The sequence below is a fragment of the Aythya ferina genome (assembly GCF_964211825.1).
Source record: "Aythya ferina genome assembly, chromosome: 23".
Lineage (NCBI taxonomy): Eukaryota > Metazoa > Chordata > Aves > Anseriformes > Anatidae > Aythya > Aythya ferina.
In genome coordinates this window covers 7,742,564-7,766,895 of record NC_140321.1, presented here as the reverse complement: position 1 = coordinate 7,766,895, position 24,332 = coordinate 7,742,564, and the positions used below count along the sequence as shown (strand labels likewise).

The window sequence follows — 24,332 nt, the reverse complement described above, 5'->3', positions numbered from 1 at the left end:
AGCTTCCTGGCAGAGGTTGTACTGCTGCGAAACGCTGTGCCGGCCTGGAAAGAAGCAGCCCTGACCCACTCCATATCCTGTTATGAACCCCATACCTGGCACAGTGACTTCTACCAACAAATAAACATTTTTAACTCATCACATCTCTCTCTCATATGTCACACTTCGGCGCTGTAGGTGGGTGCAATCAAGAAACCACAAGGTAGAGTTAAGTATTTATTAGTATTGTAATGGGAGAGAAAGGTTGGAGCAAGTGGCTACCTGGGGTCTGGCATAACCGAAGCAATAGGCTCTTCCATCGAGTCAAATTGGGCCTCGCTAATAAGGCCCTTTTTAAGGTCTTACCTGGCTCTTGGGCGCAGCTCCGTGACACCCTACACGGCAAGTCCCCTTCCAAGGCACCTCCCAGCCCGAGCCCGCCACCACTGCCCCTGCACGGCGGCCGCTCCGTGAGGCCTTACCCACATTGATCCCGGCGGAGCAGGGCCCCGAGGCCCGGCACCGGCCCCGCCTCTCGTTCCGGCCGTTATTCCCCAGGCTGCCGGCGGCAACGCTGCGACCGGGGCCTTCGCCAGAGCCGCGGAGGGAGGCGCGGGCCAGGGTCAGCCACAGCGCGGAGAAGCGCTCGCCGCGGCTCGCCCGGCTCAGCTGACTGCAATTAGGGCGGCCTCGGGAACTACCTCACGGAGTAACGGCCGAGCCCCGCCGGGGGAGCGCGGCGAAGAGGAGCCAGCGCCGTGCTCCTCCCCCTTCACCTGAGCCCCGCGGGGCGCCGGACCCCGCGCATGCGCGCCGCCCCCCCGGGCCTCACCTGAGCGCCGCGCTCCCCTCCGGCTCCGCCGCGGCCCGAGGTGAATCGCGGGCGGGCGGGGAACCGGCGGCCGCCCGACGGCGCATGCGCCCCCGGCTCGCGCTCCCCTCGGCCTATGGGTGTTTCCCCCCCTGCCCAGCGCGCTCGCTCGCGCGCGCGCCCCCCCCCCGCCCCGCTCGCGGCAGCCACCTCCTCGGCGCGCTCCCGCGCGCGTGCGCGCGGCGGAGTCGCGAGACTGGGCTGCGGCGGCCACGTAGCGCTGCGGCGGCGGCCGAGGGCAGCGGGAGCCCGGGCGGGAGCCGCGTCCGCCGGCAGTGGCGGGGCCCGGGCCTGGGCCTGTCCCCGAGCTCGCCCCCGACCCCGAGGCGGAGGCAGCTCGAGCGCCGCGGCGGCGGCCGAGGGGGGCCGAGCGGAGGCAGGCGGGGAGGGAGGGCCCCGGCCGCCCTGCCCTCCGCCCGCCCGCCTCGCCTCCTCCGCCCGCCCGCCGCCGCCCCTGCTGCGCCCTCCGCCCCGCGCCGCCCGGCATGGAAGGCGGCGGGGGCGGCCCTGAGGGGATCGGCCTGGGTGAGTGGGGGGCCCCCCGCCCGGCTGGGGATCCCCTTCCCCCCTCTCCGCGGGCCTGGTGGCGGCAGTCGAGCAGCGCTAGGCCCAGCCGGGGGTGGGCGGCGGAGGGAGCGGGGCAGGGCCGCCGCCCGGCCCGGAAGGGAGCGGGGGGGGGGGGGGCAGGGGGGCCGCGTCGTGCCCGGCCCGGGGCCCGCCGGGGGCAGCGCGGTGCGGCCCAGAGCAATCCCCGGGGGCGGGGGCGCAGCCGGGGCAGCCCCCGGCGAGCGGGGGAGGCGCTCCTGGAGGCGCGGGGTCTGCCCGGGCACGGCGCCCCGCGGGGAGGGGGCCGGCCCACCTGCTGGGAGGTGAGGGCAGCGCCGGGCGAGTTGCACGAAGTGAGCGGAAGAAATAACCGCGCTGCGCCGGGATGCGTGGACCGCCTTTCCGCACGGCTCGCTTCGTGCCGCTGCTTTCCAGCCTCCTCTCGTGGAGCGGTAGCGCGGAGGTAGGGGAGCCGCCGGCAGCCCTTGACATCCTTCTTGCCGCTCGCCTGCCTGATTGTGCCCCCCCCCAGCGGTGTGCGGTCCGTGATTGTTAGGAGGAAGCGTTGTTACTAAATGCACCGGCTTCTGGGACTAGAGTTGGCCTTGGGTAGGCGAGGAGCTGAAACGTAGCCTTCTCCAGTGGCTGTTTCTGGATCTAGGTATGTGTAGGAAAATAACAGATGTTTTTTCTCTTCCTCAGTTGTTTGCTTAGGTATCTTCCTCTTCTCGTGGCTCTCAAGGTGTGCGGTGTAGGGTGTGTGTCCCAGAGTTTTGATTTTTGTTTTGATTTTTAACTGTCTTGCATCCACTTGCAGTTCTGAGAATGTTTTGGTACAGGCATTGTTAGAATGAGAAGTTAACGCTTCCAGTAAATGTTTCTCTTTCTGGTTTTAATAGTATTGTGTAAGTACTTTCTTCAGTCATCACAGAGTTTTGTCATGTCGTGCACCAGAAGTGATTTAAGTCAAAGAGAGGGAAGTAGCATTAGCATAAAAGATGCGAGGAATGTGCATTTTTATCTTTCAGGGGATGCCGTGAGCTGTATTGTTCTGGGAATGGCAACTGGCACGTGCTTTGTTGGGAGCAGTGTATGAAGTGAATCGAGAGAATGAGGGTGGGTTATGTATGCAAACTGAATAAAGGAGATGTAATGTGTGAGCAATGATTTGTGAAGCATGGTCTGATGCACCTTGATCTGTCACCATGCTGATTGCAGCTTGATTGTTCACGTGTACAAGTTAGGCACTCTTCCCGTGGTGGTAGTTGGTGTGTATTAACAAAATGCATATTGTAGGACTATAGACAGGACTAGAGAAAATCTGTTAAAAAACACTGTGGAGTTTCAAAATCTCATATAAAAAGGAACTAATACTTTATTGTTGCAAATAATTTACTTCCTTTACATGGGTCTGCTGTTATTACCGGTACATATTTGATGTCCCTTTCTCTGTCGTTCTCCCAGCATATACGATGCATTTTTTTGTGCTTTTTAGAGATTAATCAAGTATATGCAATATAATTGTTGCGCTCTGTGAGTTAAGTTCTTGCCCCAGGCACAACAATCAGATGTTGACAATAAAGTTGAGATATAAACTAACAATGTAAATGTGTAGTCAAGGGATAGGGATTTTGAAAGCATTTTCAGAGTGTTCGAAAGAGGAGTGCGAAATCATAAAGGCTTTTTTATTTTTCTAACCAAGCAATTGTATGTAGCGGGATATCAGAGACTTAAGATCGTATTTATAAATTCTATCTAGTATTTGGTAGGCCTAATATTCATGGGTACTTCAGTATTTATTTGCAATAACAGAGCAGTTGTATTTGGTAAGATCGGTAAATGTTTTGTGGCTTAGCATTTGTAATACTTTTTTTTTTTTTTAAGTTCAAAATATTTACATGATCAGAAGAGACTTTTTGTCATTAGACTTGTTAATTTGTTTTAAAGGACTTCATTGATTGTATTATTATTTCATGTTTAATGCTGATGCAGAAAGCCTTTTGCTAATGTTCTCTGGAGACTAAATTCTTCAGTGGTTTTGTATGAATGTTTAGGTGTATACAGGAGCTAAATTAAAAAGTCTGTGAGGCTTGTTGCAAGTGCAAGGTACGGGGATGTTTTTGCTCTCGTTGCTAGAATAATAGACTCTGAAACTTTCATACTGAGAAATGCAATTTTGTCTAAAGATGGGAAGTCTTTATATGCACAAGAAATTGTTTATAGGCTGGAAATACTTTGTCTCGTGCAATCCCATGTGGAGCGTCAGATGTACTTGTAAGAGCTACTTGGGAAGAATCCTTTGAATGTGTACAACTGTATTAAATTTATATTTTTAGTAGACAAGATCCCATCTTCCATTCCTTATATCATGTGCCATACCATTGCCTAATGGAAGAGTGGTACACCATACCATATCAGATACCAATAGTGTATCTGAGATAGGCATACGTATATTTAAGGTGATTACAACACTGTGTGTTGTCCCTGACCTATTTCTGTGGCACACTATAATATGCTTTATGAAAGAATAAACCTCTTTCTAACTCCACAAAAAAAGACAGATATAATTGAGAGAGAGTGCCAACCAAATTAGAAGATTGATATGTTCTCATAACAACCTGATTCTGTGGATTATTATCATATTACAATATTTTTAATCGTTCTTTCATTTGGTTAAATTCCTGTAGCGCAGAACAGCTAGTCTTCTAATGTATTCTGCTGTAAAACAGCCCCCTCCCTGCAAGAGCCAGATCTCGTCTTCTAAACTGAAGATTAAGTACATTTTAATAGCACACGTTTTCTTTAGAAATCGTTCATTTACATTTTGTTAAGTCTTTGCTAATTTTCTTCTTGGAATCATATAGTTCGGGGATGGAGGTGTCCCCCACAGTAGTTAGAAAAATTGCAGGTTCTTATGTGGAGATCATTGTATTATCATGAAGTTATACACTTTAAATATTGATGTAATCAATGTACCTGGTGCTGTCTGCAGTTGACATCACCCTATAATATTTTGAGCCTTTTCAAGCTGAGTAAGCATGGCTGAATTGTTTCATTGTTTTCCATGATCTGTAGTTTTTAACTTATTCTTTTTGTGGATTGAAATGCCTAGCTTCCAAATATTTCCACTAGTAAATATTTCCTAGCAAATGCTAGGCTTACAAATTTTAAAGCCTTTGCAATAACTCCTTTATTTTGTATCAAAAGCCTAAATTATTATTCTCTATTAATATAAAAAGGTATTTTGTCTACAAGTCAGAAATTTAATTATTTTAAGAACAGTTTCATAAAAACATTATTTGGCCTTGAAGTTGCAAGCTCTGTTTAGGCACCTGTATGAGTAAAATTATATACTATCTCAGGTCTTTAAAGGATTTTCATTTTCAGTATTTTGAAAAGTGGGTGGGATTTGCTTATAAGTAAAAGTCATGCTTTTACTGGTTGTGATATCTGTGTAGAGAAATAGGAGTTTCTCTTGAAGTATTGTTACTTGGTTAACATTTCTTGACAGCTGATAAATTTGTGTGTTATTAAATGTGCTTTTTGAAAATATGTAAATACTATGAAAGCAAGACTTCATGTTTTTCCAGAAGTTTACATTGTGCATCTAAAACAAACTCTGCGTGCAGTGTTCGAAGAGATTAAGTAGCCCAAATGTACCGAATGATTATTCAGGGTTTACAGGAGCATTTTGACATTGTGCAAAGAGAAACACATGGAGTAGTATAGTTTTAGTATTGGCACATTTAGAGTTTATCAACACTATCTTACCTAAATGTCTCAGGTATCGTTCCAGGACATCAGTTCCATTGGTGATTTGTCCTTGTGTGAACACACATCTCATCTTTGTACTAAAAACCACAAGGTTAAATGGAGTTGGTTTGAGTAGTGTTTGGCAATTCGGTAGTTAAAATGCTGCTAGAAGTTATAAAACCGGAACTCTGCAGGCAAATGCAGACATACATATTTTTGTGGGCAGTTTGAAAAGAGGAGATAGTAAGAGAAGTCCAGGTAAGAAGCAGCTCCTTGTGATAGTTCTCAGTGAGTGCATCATTTACCAGCATGAGAGAGAGACTGTTGAGTCAGGTTCCTATCCTCCTAACCAGTGTGTCTGCCACTATGCAGAGGACAGTTGTGCAGCTCCTGCAAGCGTTTTGGGAGGTTTTTACAAACTTGTTGCTGATTTCAAAGTCAAAAGTTAACTAGTGTGTAGAGTTCTAGATTTTAAATCAGGAGGATTTCAAACCTTATCTCACATTCCAGTGATGTGAGAAGAACAAACTTTATTTTAGAGAAATGAAATTCACATTTCCATGAAGCCAAAGATTTTGCTGAGTGGAAGTAAATCAGTGTTGTTGTTTTTTAAACTACATTAAACAGAGGGACTCTGTAAAATGTGTGGCTGTAACATCATGCTCTCAGCTCATACAGGATTATTTTAAACATTCCATTATTACAGTTTAAAAGGTAAATGATACAGGAGCACATTATGTGCTCTGAGGTGTAGTACAGGTTGATCAAATCTGTAAGTAGAGTGTTACAGAACCTGTATGTGAGTTTCCAAAACTGAACTCTTGTAAAAAGTACAAAACAAAATGTCTTCTCCGTTCTAAATATTGCAAAGGTCTCCTTTAGGGCCCACAAGGAGAAGAGCTCATTCTATTCTGGGTATAATTCTGAATGCGGGTATTCCATACATTTTTCCTACCAAGATAGTTCTGTTAGCTTAAACTGAGAAAAAAAAAAATAGGAATGAATGTCCAGATGGAAGTTAATACTTGTCAGCTTTACTTTGTGGACAGACCATTTAATTTCTTTAATAAAAATACGATCCACTAATCTGTATATTCAAAGACATAGCTACACATCTACTGCCACTTTTGTCACAACTCACCCTTTAGGAGGAAAAACGTTAATTTTGGGAAAAAGAAGTACAGATCTTGATGACAGATTTCCTTTTTGTCTTTGTATGGCTTTGTGTGTAGCCTGTGTTGTTAGTGCAATCACTTGCAGCCTTGCTAGTGATGTTTAACAAGTGTCATCACTGGGCATCCATGAAAATAAATGAACAGTTTAAAACATTAGCAGAATTTTTACTAGTTTTCAAAATATGCAAACAGATTATGAGGAAAGGAAGAGCTTTTAAAGCAGAGGAATCTAGCTACTGAATGAGAAGAAAACCAGGCCAAAAAAGTGCTTTGGAACAAGGGGTAGACTAATAGGTGAAACAGTTGCCTTTCAGTATCATGGCAGTAGGTAGTTTTGTGAACTTCTGGCGTATATTTTTAGGAATGTGTACATTTAAAGGGACAGAAAATCTTTCTGTAATAAGTTATTACAGAAGAGTGATTCGTGAGAAAGCTACATGTGTATGTGTGGGTGACTGCTGTTCAGTGATAACTACCTGGTGTTGTTTTAATCTTGCTTTCTGTTTTTTGACATTGAAAGAAATAGACAAGTCAGAATAGTTTTGAATGCAAGGAAGTTCCTAATCCAGTTGCAGTGCTTAACTTTGACATGTTTAAGGTAGCAGGAAGTACGAAGACTTTTTTGAATGGATGTTGTGCTTTACTAGGACATTTTTCAAGAGTGTTCTGCCTTGAAAAAGAAAACTGTTGGCGTCCATGGCTGTCATACCTAAAACTAGCTCCTAGCCAACAGAAAGAAGCCTTAAGCTTATTTCATGAACCGAGGAATTCTAATGCTGCTGAATTCTGAAATGGTAACCTTAAACTATTTTCTGTGGAAATAATGCTTGAAAAAATTCCAGATCCACAGTTCTGGAAATCACTGGTTTGAAAACCTCTGTCTCACAAACCACATTTCTAGATACAAACAAATAATTCATCCTAAGAAATGGAAAAAATCTGGAGGTTTTGTATCCTAGTATTATGTTTTAGCTGCAAGATGTTACGTAGGGCATTTTTCTGAAATTGGAAATGTGTTCTGCTTCATTTTCCATTAGACTGATAAATATTTAGAGGCAAGTTGCTCCTTACAATGAAAATGCTGTCTGCTGAGTTAGCAGGATACCTGTCATAGATTATTTTAGGAGAGGCTGAAAAAAATAACTGGACGATGGGACAGTCTGGATGCTGTACTGCATCTTCAGCCCTTTGTATACTTCCCTATCATATTTCTGCCAACCTTTACTTCGAGAACTGGACAGTATTGATTCAGTCTCCAGTCTTTTGTTTCCTTTCCAAGACTGACTGCAATATTTTCAGTTACTGCCAGTGCTGTGGTGTTGGTTTTTTGTTTGGTCGGTTGTTGTTATTTCATCAAAATACAAGCCACGGTGCCACACTTTTATATCTGATCTTTTATGTAAGTTGATGGGAAAATCTGCCTCAAGTGATTTCTGGGCTTGCAATGAAAAGAAGATTGTTGTGATTTTTCTGTTTTCACAGTACAGTCCCAGGAACTGCTTTGTGAACACTGCTTCTGAATGTCCTCTCACCAGAAAAGTAGAAAAGAGTAATCCTAAGTGTTGAACCTATTACAGATACCATCCCTTAGATGGGTATTAAATATGACAAAATAGGCTGTTGGTCACATTTAGTCTTTTTGTTCTGTAGTTAGTTGGGCAAAGGCAGGTTTGAGTACATCTCCATAAGAATGCAAAGTCTGTGAAGATGTTCTGACTGTGCCTTTGTCTTGAGATAGAACTTAGAATTTAAGAATTTTTTTTTTTTTTTTGCACGTAAATTGTCTGAGATGCACAAGAAGGGAGTGATTTCATGATGATATAAATGATTCCCTCCTGTCTTTAGTCCTGATTACTGTCTACTGACGTGATGTAACTTGTACCAGGTGTGTTTTCCCACTAACAGAATTGCTATGGCTGCTGTCCTGGTTCACGCATCTGTTCTTCAGATTGTGCAAGTATATTGAAAGACTTTTTCATCTGCTCTGAAATATTGCTGATGTATTGAAATGTACACGATTGGAACAATTTAGTCAAACACTATTTTTTCACATTGCAGCCTTTCAAAATAAACACAATTGTGCTGTCTTAACATTGCCCTAATACTCTTCCTGTACCCACATAAGGTCATTAATAGGCGTGAAAATTTTTTACATAAAATGATTCTGCTGTTTTGAAAGGGTGAGCTATCCTATTGTATTCTGATTTCATACAGTTTTTAGCTGTACTAGAAATTTCTTCCCGCTGAATGAACTTTGACCCAGCTTCAGGAAGCAGAGAAGCTGGCCTTCCAGTTTCGGTTTAAAATTTGGGTGGTGGTCAGACTGTCACATGTCCCAGGTATGGCATAATGTTGGGGCTGTGTTTAATTAATCCCACAGCCTGCAACCACTGCCTTACATCTGTTCAGAGTAAAGTTTCATCAATAAATACTTCAATAGTTTGAAATTAGTTCATTATCTTAAATAATGTAAATAATTTATTTATACACATGGTTGTTTCACTGCTTGTAAACTGAATGCAACTCTAGTTGCCTTGGGCTGTAAGCTGCTGGATTGTAGCTTCCATCCAAAAGACATTCAGGATCCTTGACACCTTCACATTGTTAATACATGCACAAAATGGCATTGCCTTTAATTGTAACACAGTTATGTTTTTTCCTTAACTTTTGCTTTTTCTAACAGTATTTTGAGAGGTCTCATTTTATGGAAAAGAAAATTTCAAATGTCAAGATACTCAAGCTTTCTTTTTGAACTTGGTTTAATATATAGCGGTCTATATACTGGTCTGTAAGTGGCAGAGTGGAAAATCTATTCACATCATGCAGTGCTTCTTGATTGTAAAAAGTTGCTGTGAAAGAGATTTCTCTGCTCTTAAACTGAATCAGCAGGATGTGTGTGAAACTTGGATCTTGTGCAGTTACAGGACTTGTGTTATGGAAAGCAATTGTGTAAATAATTTGTAAAGCTTATATAAGGTGTTTGTTATTTTGGTGCTACAGTGTTATCTATGGCTCAGATTCACTCACAGGTAAGCTCTGTATGCTTGGTGGAAGAAAAATTTTGTCAGGGTGTCTTGTGAGCTATATTAAAGTTGAGAGCCCATCTTACTGTGCAAAGTTGGAAGAGAAATCTAGTACAAGTAGCTCATAGACAAAAACATATTTTTTTTCAAGACAGGTACAGATATTATATATGTATAATCATATGAATATGTATATGTAGTCTATATCTGTCTTGAAAGGGTGTATTACAGGGGGGAAAAAAAAAGGATGACCAATAAACTAATGTATTTTTAATCTTGGACATTGACTATTGCAATATCTTTTTTCACAGTATGCACTTTTCATGCAAGGTATAGGTGAGCTTCAGGAAAACCCCAAGCTCTTATCTTTCCTTCTCTTTTTCCTTATGGTGTGTGTAAAACTTATCCAAATGACAGTGATTTGCAAATTCAGATTTTTATTTTATTTTTTAATGTAATTTTCCAGCCCTTATAGCTGGCTGGGAAGAGTTAGGGAACATCCAGATGTTAACTAAGTAATAAATCTATACAGTGCCATCTTTGTGTCTCTATACAAATCATCCTTGTGCCTGCAGTACTTTTCCTAGTCTTGCCAACCTGTTGCAAAGTGAATTATACCCATGTCTGACAATTTTCAGATATAATATTGATAACTTAATGTGGGCAACAATTAAACTGGTTTTAAAAATAATTAAATTAGGTCACTCTCACATTGTCCATGAGTGACAGGGTCATCGTTAGTTGGTGCCCTGAAGTGCCATTTCATCCCTTTTCTGGGAGCCAAGAAACAGTCCAGGCAGAAAGAATGAATAGTTAAGTGTATATCTGTGGAGCTGGCAGCCAAAGTATGATGCAGGCAAACAGCTGTAGGCCATGTAGGGGTCAGTAGCTTACAGGGCCTTGATATGCAGAAATGACCATGTAACAACCGCTTCACTTACTAGCCAGGGTAAAAGAAGCAGTATTTTTCTTTACTTGTAGTGGATGCTTGCCAGTGCAGAAATCGTATGTCCTTGGCACAGGTTGGTCTAAAATACGAGATGTCCAGACTTTCAAGCTGGTCCCTTTCTGAGCCCAACCAAAGACATGTAATTTGAAGCCATTAACTGTTGAGTCTGTCAAAGTTGGTCTGTAGTGATTTCAAGGTATCTACTGAGTCAGAGTTGAGGCAGGTAACTATCTGTACTTGTGTCTGTGTTATAAATTGTTCTATTTTTGGTCCAAATAGCATGAAGAAATGTGGTTTTTCTTCAGAAGCAGCGAAAGCATTATACAAAGTGTTAGTCCCGCATACACATGCTTCCTCCACCTACGTATTTGCCTGCAAGTTGTTTCTACTTTTTCTTTTCCTGGGTGTGAGCCCTTAATATTTGTAGGCTTGCAAACCTTTCCCATACAATCTTTGATTACCAAATGTTGTACGTACCTTAAATGCATTCTATGCTCGTAATAGTTATTCCTCAGTTTCCTGTCTTGATAGGGTTCCTCAGAAATAACTTTGAAACTGCTTTTGAAACAGAGTGTAAGCTACTGTTTATGTTTTAATCAGGTGTTTTATTGCTTCCATTTTTAGTATGGCTGAAGTTCATTCTGTGAGCCCAAGCTGTTCAGCAGCTTTGAAAAAAATGGATTTACATTTATTAAAGGGGAGGGAGGAGGGAGTGCTTTCTTATGTTTGGGATCAGAAAATTTAGGAAAAACTGTTCTGTTAAAAGATTTTTTGCAGTATTTAAAGAACTGTCTCAGAACTGTCAGTTGTCTAACAGCAAGTTGTTTATCTCAAGCATATAAGGAGGACTTTGCTTTACCATCTGGTTGACTGCTAGGTAATGTTCGAAAGTTGTGGGTCCCTTGAGGGTAGCGAGCAATGTATTCAAAGTGAAAGTAGGTTACTGTTTCTGCAGAGTGAAGTGGTTTTAAGACCCAGTAGCTTTGATAATTCAGAACATGCCCTTTTTTTTTTTTTTAATCATTTTTTGAAGTGGTAATATGTTCATACAAAGTGGTTTATTATACTGAATATTCTGTAAATGAGCAGAGATTAAATGATGGCAGGATATGTAAAGAGAATATTTCAAATGCTTCAAGAGGCATTCGGACAACACTCTCAGACATACGGTTTGATTTTTGGGTGGTCTTGTGTGAAGCTGTGAGTTGAACTTGCTGATCCTGGTGGGTCCCTCCCAGTGTAGGATATTCACAGAATTGTAGGGGTTGGAAGGGACCTCAAGATATAATCCAGTCCAACCCCCCTGCCAAAGCAGGTTCCCTAGAGCAGGTTGCCCAGGTAGGCGTCCAGATGGGTCTTGAATGTCTCCAGAGAAGGAGACTCCACAGCCTCCCTGGGCAGCCTGTCCCAGTGCTCTGTCACCCTCACTGTGAAGAATTTCTTTCGCATGTTGGTGCAGAACTTCTTGGGCTCCATTTTTTGGCTATTTGCCCCTTGTCCTGTCCCTGCAAACCACTGAAAAGAGGTTGGCTAAATCTCTCTGTCTCCCACGCCTCAGGTATTTATACACATTGATGAGATCCCCTCTCAGGCTTCTCTTCTTCAGGCTGAACAGACGCAGGTCTCTCAGCCTTTCCTCACAGGGAGGATGCTCCAGGCCCTGTATCATCTTTGTGGCCTTCTGCTGGACTCTTTCCAGGAGATCCCTGGCTTTTTTGTTCCGGGGAGCCCAGAACTGGACACAGTACTCCAGGTGAGACCTGACCAGGGTAGAGTAGAGGGGGAGGATCACCTCCCTTGACCTGCTGGCCACATTTCTTTTAATGCACGCCAGGATCCCATTGGACCTCTTGGCCACAAAGGCACACTGCTGGCTCATGGTCAACCTGTTGTCCACCAGGACTCCCAGGTCCTTCTCCTCAGAGTTCCTCTCCAGCAGGTCATCCCCCAGCCCGTACTGATACATGCAATAAATTCTATACGTTTTGTCATTCTGTTTCAGCATTTGGTAAATGGGGGGAGGGGAGAGGAGAGGTAACGCTTCCTTTTCATGACAAGTTTTTTGCTTTTCCTGGTTATCTAGCTGCAGAATTCTGTCAGCCTTCCTGAATTACTCATGCAGTTTTGAAAAATACTAAATATGCTGAGGAAAGAATTTCAACATGAGTGATTTTTGGACATCTAAATCATTTATTAGATTTTTTCAAGGAAAAAGTTAAACTGGATTTCATTATGCCCACTGCTTTCTTAACTCGGTATAGGGTTGTTAATTTTGGCTTGCAGTCACAACCAGTTTATTATTTTCTAGTCTTTCCGTCTCAATATTACTTGGTATCACAAGTCAATGTTAACAGCCCTATCTCCATGTATTTCCTGGCCCATCTGGGTCTTGACGCTCTCCCTTCTGCCTCTCACCTCTGGAGATCAGAAGCTGGGACCTGAGGCCCTGCTGAGGGGTATGCAGCAGTGGGGGCAGACCCTGGTGTAGTGAGTCTAGGTTACTCTATCTGCAGGGTGCTTGCTGAGTGCATTTGGAAATACTGGAGAACTGTTCAAGAGTCTGTTTAATTAACTTCAGACTGGTAATCAGACAACTGCTTATTGGTAAGTCACTTTCACTAGTATGTTACTTCACAAAGATTGTAGGGCAAGGTTCAGTCTTCTGTTATTCAAAACACTGAGAGCATTAGTAGGTTCATCACCTGTTCAATTAAATTCATTTCAAAGGGGGAAATTTCTCGTGGACCAGTAAGATTGAAACTACACTATATAAAAATTGTGTCAAAATGTGTGTGCAAGGAAGTTATTGCATTTGTAGAGCAGAGAACATTTTAACTTAGAACAAAGTGGACAAAAAATTATTGTAAAAATCCTGTTTGTATTACTACTTCAGATTATTATCAGAGCAACAATTAAAAAAAAAAAAAAAAACACAATGAAAATAAAAATCAGGGTTTGATTCTGCAAAGTTCATATGTTTTATACCTGTCTGCTGGACTTTTCCCAAATTTATAACCTCAAAGTTGAGGAATTTTTCAGACACCAATAGTAGGGATCCAGTGTTCTTCATACTTAGCAGCTCAATCTTTCCATTTTCTCTCAGGGGTCTTCTCTATCATCCAGTCATGGGATCTCCCTCAGACTCTCTGTAATGAATCTCTTTTGGCTTCACCCTATAGTTGCAAGTTTGGCTCTGACCAATTGGTATTGTAACACTGTGCTACTAAAATGTAATTGACAGTAAAAAAATAAATGCCAGAGGTTAATTACTTGTATTCGTTAGGGATCACATTACTGCTACCTTTTGCAAAAAGTACAGTGTCTTGGCCAAATTCCAGCTTGGATAACTGCAAATGAAACTTAGATGGGCAAACTGTTCGGCTATTGCAGTGAGGAATAAATAGGTGGGGGAAAAGAGAATGAGAAGAAAAGACTAAGGTGCCTTAAATCAAGAGGCTATGAGGGATGTCTGATGTGGAAACAAGATGGGGGACATACTGTTCTTAACCTGATTTAGTGCTGCCAGTTGAAAATGTTTCCATTGAAATTGTTCGTGCATATCTGCGTTAATGGAACGTTGTTTGATATAAAAGTTCTTAATATGCCCTATTTAGGGGTAAGGATGTGCTTTCTGTGGAAGTTACAGAAGAAGAGATATTTCTGCATAGGTATACGTGTATACACCTTGTTTGATGAAGAGGCATGTGGGAGTTGAGCGGAGTCTTGGGGCCATCAGTGCTCCAGGAGAAACAGAGATCAGCATATTGGCCCAGCTTTCAGTTAGAAGGTGGTGATCTTTGACAGGTGCAGAGTATTCATTTTGAAATGAATAGCATGCCACGATTTCTCCTTGAGGGTTCTAGTACTAGTTCTGGCCCACTTTAAAGGTGCATGTATTTGTACCTAGCTCCCAGTTTTGCTTGAGATAATGCTATAGGACAATCCACTCATGGCAGATATAGCTCATGGATGGTATATACCTTGTTTTTTACCTTACTTGTACAAGCCCAAAAGAAATTTGTAAAGATTTTAGGGTGTTGTTTTTTGTTGTTGGTTGTTGTTTCTTGTTTTTTGTTTTTGTTTTTTTTTGTAATTGATCATGTTTTCTCTGTTGTCTTTTATAGATAAAATGTTCAACAGTTCATTGACAACTTTCGTCAGAAGAATAATTGCTACTGCTCTGCTCTTGGCATAATATCAGAGTTCTGTGACCTACGTATCAGTGCTAAACATCAGCAGAGAATCCTATTCTGTGTAGATGAAACAGGCATCGGTCATGAGAACCCATCCCGATTTAAAGCTGCTTGCTTGGTTTTCTGGGATTGAAGGTGTTCATTGAATCAGAGTGCCCTGTCCCATCCCCCCCCCATGAGTCAGACAACCAATTCTTGTCAACAGTTGGTTGAAAACTGTGCAGTGCATGTAGCAGGTATGGCGCAAGAGGACAGTCACCGTGGTCAAGTGCCACCCACATTTTATCATGGTGCCAGCCAGGAACTTGATCTATCCACCAAAGTATACAAGAGAGAGTCAGGAAGTCCTTACTCGGTGTTGGTGGACAGCAAAATGAGCAAACCACATCTCCATGAAAGAGAAGAGCAGCCATATTTCAGGGAGAACAGATCAGTAGGAGAAGTCCGGGCTGTGAAAGAAGATAGAGAAAACTCTGACGACTCCGAGGAGGAGGAAGAGGAGGAAGATGAAGTGACTTACAAAAGGGAGCAGATTATAGTAGAGGTAAACCTTAACAACCAAACATTAAATGTATCAAAAGGGGAGAAGGGTGTCCCCTCCCAGTCCAAAGAGACTGCTGTTCTTAAGACCAGCAGTGAGGAAGAGGAGGGTGACAGTGGGGAAGAGGCCACTGAAGAAAGTAATGATGAGGAGGAAAATGAGAGGCAGAAGAAAAAAGAGAAAAGAGTGGAAAAAGTTAGTGTTGCACAAAGGAGAACAAGGAGAGCTGCATCTGCTGCAGCAGCCACAACTTCCCCATCACCCAGAACTACAAGGGGTCGTAGAAAAAGTGTGGAGCCCCCCAAGCGTAAGAAGAAAGCTGCAAAGGAGCCCAAGGCACCTGTGCAGAAATCAAAGTGTGAAGAGAAGGAGACTTTAACCTGTGAGAAGTGCCCCAGGGTGTTTAACACACGCTGGTACCTGGAGAAGCACATGAACGTCACTCACAGGCGCATGCAGATCTGCGACAAATGTGGGAAGAAATTTGTTCTAGAAAGTGAGCTGTCCCTTCACCAGCAAACAGACTGTGAAAAAAATATCCAGGTAGGTTTGCTCACCTGCTTGCCAGATTTCCATACCTTCTGTTGTGCCCTAGATACAGCTAGTGGACACTTCAGAGGGGGAAATCTCTTGTGCAGACCAGATTCTGACCAAGACCTTGTCTCTACCTATCAGCACTTTTTGGTGTCTCCCGAAAGAAGTAAATTGTAGGGAACAGAGTATGCAAGTGTTGTCTGGTTTAGCAGAGTTACTCTAGTATTTAACTACATGTTGGGGAAAACACAAAGCTACTTTAACACATGTCAAACTCTAGAGTAACTGGCCTGAAAACAAGTGCACATGACAGAAAAAAACCCTACTTCTTCAGGTGCTGAGCACCTGCAGCTATCACTAGCTTTCAAGTGTCCTGATACTCAGTTACATATTATATCCAGATAACATTTCAAGGGAGAACAAAATTATGATGTGTTCATGGTATTGTAATTAGAAATTGTTACAATACTGGAGAGGCAAGCAGGTGAGAATGAAGCTAGTGAAGTTAGGATTTGTTTTTGTGTTAAAAAGTAACTTTATTTAGTCCTACTGAAAATAATCATAAGTAATGTACAGCATTGCTTATAGTTCATGTATGTATAGGGAAGTATATTAATTCAGTGACTGAATCTGTTTGTGAGCCTGCCCTTTTTCCAGTGCAAAAAGTTCAGTAAATCTCACTGATCATAAAAAGATGTCTGGTCTTTCTTGCCAGAGGATTTGCAGCTTTTAATTGTATACAACAATGGAAACTCATGTTGTAATAGAACTATTTTAAAGTTACAGTTGTGGAAAGAGTTTCAGAAGTTCTCATTCATCTGTGGTTTGTTCTCTGCTCGTGGGCATCTATGTTCTCCTGTAACTGGAGGCAATGTTGTTTTATATGGCGATTTTAACAAGCTTTTTTTGCCCTGTTAAACTAGGCACAGTGTTACCACCTACTTCAGAAATACTCCCACTGCTAGGATGAAGCAGATTGGGTTCAATTTCTGTGCAGCTGAACTAGGACTTCCTAGTTCGTAGGGCAACAAGTTTTTTTTTTGTCTGTCCAGTGAGTTTTCCCAGAAACATGTAAGACTTTTTGTTGTTGTTTGCTTAAATGCTAAACTGAATTTGTATTCAATTCCCACTGTGCGGGAGATGGTTGAAATGTTTGTTGTAATTTCTTTGCTGTAAGACTCAGATGCAGCTCTATATAACGCTATGCTATTTTTCCTTATGTTTCAGCTCATAGGAGGAAGACTGCAGGAAGGAATATAATATAAGATAATGAGTCTTGAACATAGTAAAATACATAAACATTTCAGTAGGTCCTTGCGATTTTTGAAATAAACTGTTATGAAGTTTTTTGTGGCAGAGAACATTTTAATGTAAATTTCAGGGATGCTCTGTCATCCAGATGGCTCATTCACAGCATTAAATCTTTTGATTTGGACAAGAATTTATGAATAGTTTGAATGTGTGGCATAGAATGGAGAAGCGTCTTGTAATCCATGCACCCATGTGTTTCTAAGGGGTTACATTCATTTCTCCGAAGGAATAAGGAAAGAAGAAGTTGTAGAAATTGTTTTATATCCTATACCAGAAGAATCAGGTCCAGATTTTTTCCCTATATTCATAGGTGGTAGAAGCACCAAGAGTTGTCTTCAAGTTCTCAGTATAAGTATGTATTCAGCAATTATTTTTGTCTGTTGTAACATTTGGAATATGTTTCACAGCTGCCTGCAAATTTTCTATTGCACTTGGCAAAAAGAGTACTGGGATAGGAAAGTGTTACATTAATACAGGGTTTAATATGTCAAGGGAGATACAGAGCTTTGTCTAGAAACATGGCTTCATTATGTAAGTGGTAGTTGAACTGATAAACATGGCTGTCTCTTTGTATTTTTCAACGAAGTGATGTAATATGTCTGTTTTTCTAGGTAACTTCTGGTTTTTATCCTTTCAAAATTAGCACCCTCACAGAATTTCTGTTGTCATCTTAGATTCCATGTGGTAGATGTTAATAATCTAAATTACTTGCTGCGATCATCAGTGAAATTGTAGATTGACAGAGTCAAGGTCTCACCGAACCTTAAATGATTTTTGATCATTTCTTAGTATTACTTTGCTCTATAGAGTCCTGTTCCGCCTCACGTCCCTGTCCCCCACCCTGGACTACAGTTTGATCCTGACTTGCCTCCAAGTAGGTACTTTCAGAGGTAAATGATCTCCTTAGAGTCAGCATGGTGAGTGGTGTACCAGATTTTCCAGGCCTGCAGAGACTTGAGCACTGTGGAAGCAGCATAACTTGCCTGTGCAGAGAAGAAACAACCCAAGTTGTCAGAAGGCATAGTATTTGCTAGTTCTTCAGTGAGCAGCAAACAGCTGTTCTTACTTGGGGGAGGAGAATAACTGACAGGCAGAAAAATTGAGATGTACCAAAAAACACCAAATGCCCCAACAGCTAACAAAAACCAACAAGCCACAATTCCTTCTTCTTTACTTCAAAGATGAAAATAACTTTGTATCCTCACACATATGGCTGCTATCAAGTTTATACTTGGATTATTCTGGAATTTTCAAAATTGCACAAGCATTTTTACAAGTCTTTAGCAAGAACTCTGAAAAATGAGATGTGTGAAAGCCTGTGGATCCTGCTCATCACTGATTTTCTGAATGTTTCACAGTAGTTGTGCGAAGAGATCAAAACATTTGTGCGCAGTCATTTTAGACCTTCAATGCTACTGATAAGTATAAATGAAGAGTTAGAACATAAAAGATGAAGGCGGCAACATAAAAGATGAAGGCATCAGCTTGCTTTGCTGTACTGACTGTGTGTACAGACTCTCTGCATGGTCAACAGCTGCAAGATAGAAGCTGTCCTCTGTACAGAGCTAAAAGGGTTACAAAAGGTTCAGAGTGCTCCTGAAAAAGACAGGGCTGGATGGGCAAATGGGGGTTAACAACTAGGTGGTGTTACCCTCCTCCACCTTTGTTGGCTCCTTCCCACACCATGGTTTAGATTACCAGCAGCATCGGTGCCTGTGAAGTCATCATTTTTGTGTTAGGACTCGCTCAGTTCCTTGGAGGCTGCATCCAGCTATGTATGCTGTTGTGTTCTGGAAATAAGTTAGCACAGTGGCTGTGGTGCTCTTTGGGTGGCGTCAAGATGCAGTGTATTAACACCATTTCTAATTGTGCTTGATCAGAATTTCCAGCTTTCCTTAGTGTATTTGTTTCAACTGTGAAACAGTAAAACTAGGCTGTAGCACAGTCCGAGACAATATACAGCATTTTGCATTGGTTTGGGTTGCCTTTTGTAATGCAAGAGTAGGACATATGGCTTAACTCTGCAAACTTGAATCACTGCATCTTTCTAATTTAAACTTCCTTGTATTTATCCCATTCATTCAGTGCGTTTCCTGTAATAAATCATTCAAGAAGCTCTGGTCCCTTCACGAACATATCAAGATTGTCCACGGATATGCAGAAAAGAAATTCTCTTGTGAGATCTGTGAAAAGAAGTTCTACACTATGGCCCATGTGCGAAAACATATGGTTGGTGAGTTATTGATTAGTGCTTCTGTTGTTTTTGCCTCAAACGTGTGTTTGTGGTTCTTCACTTAGAATTGCTGGTTTTGAGGGGGGAAAAAAAGGCAAATTCAGTTTATCCTTAGCTTAAATGTTCCAATCTGTGGTACTGACTGCAAGCAAAGTATGTATATACATACCTGTGTACAAACATATATATACTTAAAAGCTGTACAATACTAATAATCATTTTCCTTCTCTGTACTGGAGAAGAAATTTTGTTCAAGAGCTAAAATGTTTGTGTGGTAGTGGCCATCTCTAATGTACTGTTGTGTTGCAGCACACACAAAGGACATGCCATTTACATGTGAAACCTGTGGAAAATCATTCAAACGCAGTATGTCTCTCAAAGTACATTCCCTACAGCATTCTGGAGAGAAACCTTTCAGATGTGAGGTGAGGCAGCAACTGTTAATCTGTTTAGATATAAAGATATAAGATATTTATTTTGTTTAACATTCTTACGTTTAGATATTAGATATAAGACATAAAATTAATAACACTGTCAGTAGGGCATATGGGTGGAAACTGAATTGACTGACTTGTAGATGAGTAGATGACTGACTTGTAGATTTTTTTCCATAAAAATCTGGGGAAAATTATTCTCTGTTTGGGGAGCGCAGCAGGAGTGCATCTAACAGCAATTCGAACTGAGATGTATTTGGTTTGCTTTTACTGTTGGCTGTCATGTTTTTCTCAGTTAGTATACGCTACAGCAAGATTTGAATGCCAGTTTTCCCTCAGTGTTCATAGTAAAGCAGTATCATGATGTAAATTATGGTAATCCTGTTCATCCTGCCCAGGGACTTGAAACAGACAGAGGTGGCAACAGTGAAAATAAATTGCTGCTTGATTTTCACTTGTGAGGAAAAAACTATCAGCATCACTGCAAACTGTTAACCTCCTTGAGATACAAGACTGTAGTCTAAATTGGCATTTCCTAAACTGAGTGTATGTGTTGGAAGGGGGAAGTGTCTTGCTAGTGCATTCATGTGTATTTGTGATTTGTAATTTTGCGCCTGCCCTTGGGAAGGACTTGGGATAGACTTAGCCAGTCATATGTCTAGGGCAAATAATGTCTCAGTCATGTGATGGGGATGCTTGTGGGCATCACATGAGGGAGGCAGGCCCTGATTTAGAGCCCTTCCTGTTTCCAGGTTGGGTTGGGTGGCTCACCCTGTCCACAAAGTGGAGCACAACTCCAGCATGATATGGAGTAGTAATGGTGGTATTGCAGCCATAGTAGTCTTGAGGAACTTGTAGGGAAAGAAATTACCTCATGCCAATTAATTAAAGCTGGAGAACTGTCTGCTTTTCTGAAACACAAGGCTGCTTTACAGAGTTGCTGTTGGTTTTCCTGTGTGAGCAGAGTCCTCTAGTGGAGGCATGCTGTAATCCAGCAGAGAGATCTAGCAAAGCTGCAAAACCTCCAAATGATGCGTTAAGTGAACTTTTCTGTTAACATAACTGTGTCCCTCCCTCAGCTTTGCCAACAGCTACATCAACTAAAGGCTATGACTGTTCCATGCTTCTTGTCAAGGCTGTTGTGGCAGCAGACCTTTTAGCACAAGTCAATTTCTATTCCCATTGAGTAACTTAAATCCTGCATTCATAGAGTGTGAGGGTCTGTGTGCATGCTGATCTCATAGAATCATAAAATGGCTCAGGTTGAAAGGGACCTTAAAGATCATCCAGTTCCAACCCCCCGGCCATGGGCAGGGATGCCACCCACCAGATCAGGTTGCCCAGGGCTTCATCTAGCCTGGTCTTGAACACCTCCAGGGATAGGGCATCCACAGCTTCTCTGAGCAATTTGAGGGTGAGGTGAGGCACTAGAACAGCGTAAACAATTTCCTCCTAACCTCTAATCTAAATCTCCCCTATTTTAGTTTAAAACCATTCCCCCTTGTCCTGTCATTTTCTGATTGAGCAAAAAGTTGCTCTCCATCTGTTTTATAAGTCCCCTTTAAGTATTGACAAGGTGCAATGAAGTCTCCCCAGAGCCTTCTCTTCAGGCTGAACATCCCCAGCTCTCTCAGCCTCCCTTCACAGGAGAGGTGCTCCAGCCCTCTGATCATCCTCATGGCCCTCCTCTGGAACCACACTAAGAGATCAACATCCTTGTGCTGGGGCCCCAGACCTGGACTCAGTACTCCAAGTGGGGCCTCAGAAAGGGAACGATCCCCTCCTTCCACCTGCTGGCCACTCCTCTGTTGATGCAGCCCAGTTGGTCTTCTGGGCTGCAAGCGCAAACTGCTGGCTCATGTTGAGCTTTTTGTACACCAGAACCCCCAAGTCCTTCTCTGCAGGGCTGCTCTCAGTGAGTTCTTCTCCCAGCCTGTACTCATGTATGGGATTGCCCCTACTCAGGTGCAGCACCTTGCACTTAGACTTGTTGAACCTCATTAGGTTTGCATGGGCCCACTTCTCAAGCCTGTCCAGGTCCCCTTAGATGGCATCCCTTCCTTCTGCTGTATCGACTGCACCACTCAGCTTGATGTCATCTGCAAACTTTCTGAGGGTGCTTTCAATCCCACTGTCAATGTCATTGATGAAGGTACTAAATGGTACCAGTCCCAGGACAGACCCCTGAGAGACACCACTCATCACCAGCTTCCACCTGGACACAGAGCCATAAACCAACACTCTCTGGGTGTGACCTTCAGGCCAGCTCTTTATCCACTGAATGGTCCACCCATCAAATGCATACCTCTCCAGTTTGGAGATCAGAATATCATGTGGGACCATGTCAAAGGCTTTACAGAATCAGAATATCATGTGGGACCATGTCAAAGGCTTTACAGAAGTCCAGGTGGATTACATCAGTCGGTCTTCCCTTGTCAACTGATTCAGTCACTTCATCATAGAAGGCCACCAGATTGGCCAGGCATGATTTGCCCTTGGTGAAGCCATGCTGGCTCTCTCGGATCACTTCTTTGTCTTGCACGTGCCTTGACATTGCTTCCAGGAGGATTTTTTCCACGATCCTCCCAGGCACAGAGGTGAGGCTCACTGGTGTGTAGTTTCCCAGATCCTCCTTAATACCCTTTTTAAAAATGGGAGTGACGTTTCCCTAGTTCAGGGAAGTTCAGGTATTCTGTATTCCTTCACTTACTACATTTCAATGCTGTCCTGTGACTGCCTTGCTTTCTGATCTGTGATGCTTGAATATCATGGTTGCTGTTCTTCTGTTGCAGAACTGTGATGAGAGGTTTCAGTACAAGTACCAGCTGCGTTCCCACATGAGCATACACATCGGGCACAAACAGTTCATGTGCCAGTGGTGTGGTAAAGACTTCAACATGAAACAGTACTTTGATGAGCACATGAAAACGCACACTGGTAAGAACTTAGCAAAGAAAAGTACAGGTACTTCCAGGACAAAAACATTTCTACTCTTCCATCTGTATTCCATCCCTTGGAACTTAGGATCAAAGCTGTTATCCAGCCTAGAAAATCAGAAAGGAGAGATTAGTATGTTAACTTATGTTAAATCTAAAGAACTGTTTATAGTCCTGTGATTCACTGCTGGGGGAAATGAAAGTTTAGGCCTTATAGAAGGTTTTCTTCCATCAAAATCCAAATAAGAGGATTTCATAAAAACTGAGGACTTCTGTAGAGCAGCTGTCTCTGCTGAACGTAGCAGTCAGAATAGATTTTGTAATATACAGTTCATGTAAGCATGTTAAAGGAAGTCTTAGAAGATGTTTTGTGCCTAACCAGTTGCCATATCTGTGCTCAATAGGAGAAAAGCCCTTTATCTGTGAAATCTGTGGGAAAAGCTTCACCAGCCGCCCAAACATGAAGAGACATCGCCGAACTCATACAGGGGAGAAGCCCTACCCATGTGATGTGTGTGGCCAGCGATTTCGCTTCTCCAACATGCTCAAGGCACACAAGGAGAAGTGCTTCCGTGTTACCAGCCCTGTGAATGTGTCATCTGCAGTCCAGATTCCGCTGTCCACAGCTGCTTCTGCCACCACGGTCCCTGCTGTAGTAAACACACCCACCACCCCAACTCCACCTATGAACCTGAACCCAGTAAACACACTTCCTCCACGCCCCATTCCCCATCCATACTCACACCTTCACCTACATCCTCATCCTCACCATCCACATCATCTTCCAGTCCCCCCTGTTCCCCATTTACCTCCTCCTCCAGCTCTTTTTAAGAGTGAGCCTTTAAATCACAGAGGTCAGAGTGAGGACAACTTTCTGCGACACTTGGCAGAAAAAAACAGTTCAGCACAGCACCACTAACATCTTGGCTTCCTGTCAGTCATTTTCCCATTTTATGCACATGAAGATATGCCCTCATGGAAGTACAGAGGGTTAGCTGATGAAGACTTTTGTCCATCTCTTAGCCCCAGCAGACGATCCTCGTTTTTCCTTTGAATTGGTTAGCAAATGAGGAAATCCTGGTTTGGATCAGCAGTGCTCATTTGAACCTGGGAATCAACAGGACTCAACCCTAATTTGCTTGTGTTTTACTGGTGACTTTTATAAATTTCAGATACTGAAACTTGTGGAATTTTATAATTTCATATCAGCTGATGAGGTATGCTTGCTTTTATATCCTGGACTTCTCCTCAAAGAGGAGAAAGCCCAGGTTTTCTTTGTACTAATCGGAAAGGCTGTGAGATTAATACAGAGCATTAATTGTATCACTGTGTATTGTAATGGATTCTTTTCAGCTTTTGGTGCCGGCTATGGAGTGAGCCAGACACGTATCACAGTATATTTGAGCATTATAAAGAAAGACAAAAAAAAATTCTTGTTTCTGTAGCTCTCCTAACACACTCTTTATTTTACTACAGAAATTATTTTAGAGTTTTTTGTATAGACCTATTTAGTAGTCTGTTTCTAAAATGAAATGTATTTCAATAAGCGGTGTAATTTTTTCAGTGTAGCTGGACCTATGTTGTATAATAGATAAATTTTTATAATCATTGAAATGTGATTCTTAAAAGATGCATATAGCTTCTATAGTTAAAGTTATTCTTACAACTATACAACTTACAGCAGCAAAAGGTGCTTCATAGAAGAAAGCAATCCAAGAGGTCTCTGGAAATGTTGCCTCAAAAGTGATGTTGATTTCAGAACTATACGTAATTTATTTTAGTAGATTGGTGGGTTGGGTTGGTTTTTTTTGTTTGTTTTTTTTTGGGGGGGGTTGTTTTGTTGGCTTTTGTTTT

At 42.4% G+C, this 24,332-nt stretch overlaps 1 protein-coding gene across 6 annotated transcripts; it reads left to right on the top strand.

The window, feature by feature from the left end:
• Nucleotides 1-476: 476 nt before the first annotated feature.
• ZNF652 (zinc finger protein 652) lies at nt 477-24,109 on the top strand. Of its 6 annotated transcripts, none has more exons than XM_084496693.1 (7): nt 936-1,375; nt 2,425-2,512; nt 14,421-15,573; nt 18,961-19,108; nt 19,418-19,533; nt 22,335-22,479; nt 22,883-24,109. In XM_084496693.1, the coding sequence occupies exons 3-7, from the start codon at nt 14,665-14,667 to the stop codon at nt 23,395-23,397; spliced, it is 1,833 nt and encodes a 610-aa protein (XP_084352819.1). In that variant the 5' UTR covers nt 936-1,375; nt 2,425-2,512; nt 14,421-14,664; the 3' UTR covers nt 23,398-24,109. The 6 variants fall into 6 exon arrangements, with proteins under 6 accessions (XP_084352821.1, XP_084352823.1, XP_084352819.1 ...); XM_084496692.1 differs by lacking the exon at nt 936-1,375 and adding an exon at nt 1,876-2,057; XM_084496695.1 differs by lacking the exons at nt 936-1,375; nt 2,425-2,512 and adding an exon at nt 477-851.
• Nucleotides 24,110-24,332: the final 223 nt, after the last annotated feature.

Coding starts and splice junctions, on each gene's coding strand:
- ZNF652 (XM_084496695.1), top strand. CDS start 14,665: ATGAGTCAGACAACCAATTCTTGTCAACAGTTGGTTGAAAACTGTGCA. Junction 15,574..18,960: donor ACTGTGAAAAAAATATCCAG/GTAGGTTTGCTC, acceptor CCATTCATTCAG/TGCGTTTCCTGTAATAAATC. Junction 22,480..22,882: donor GCACATGAAAACGCACACTG/GTAAGAACTTAG, acceptor TGTGCTCAATAG/GAGAAAAGCCCTTTATCTGT.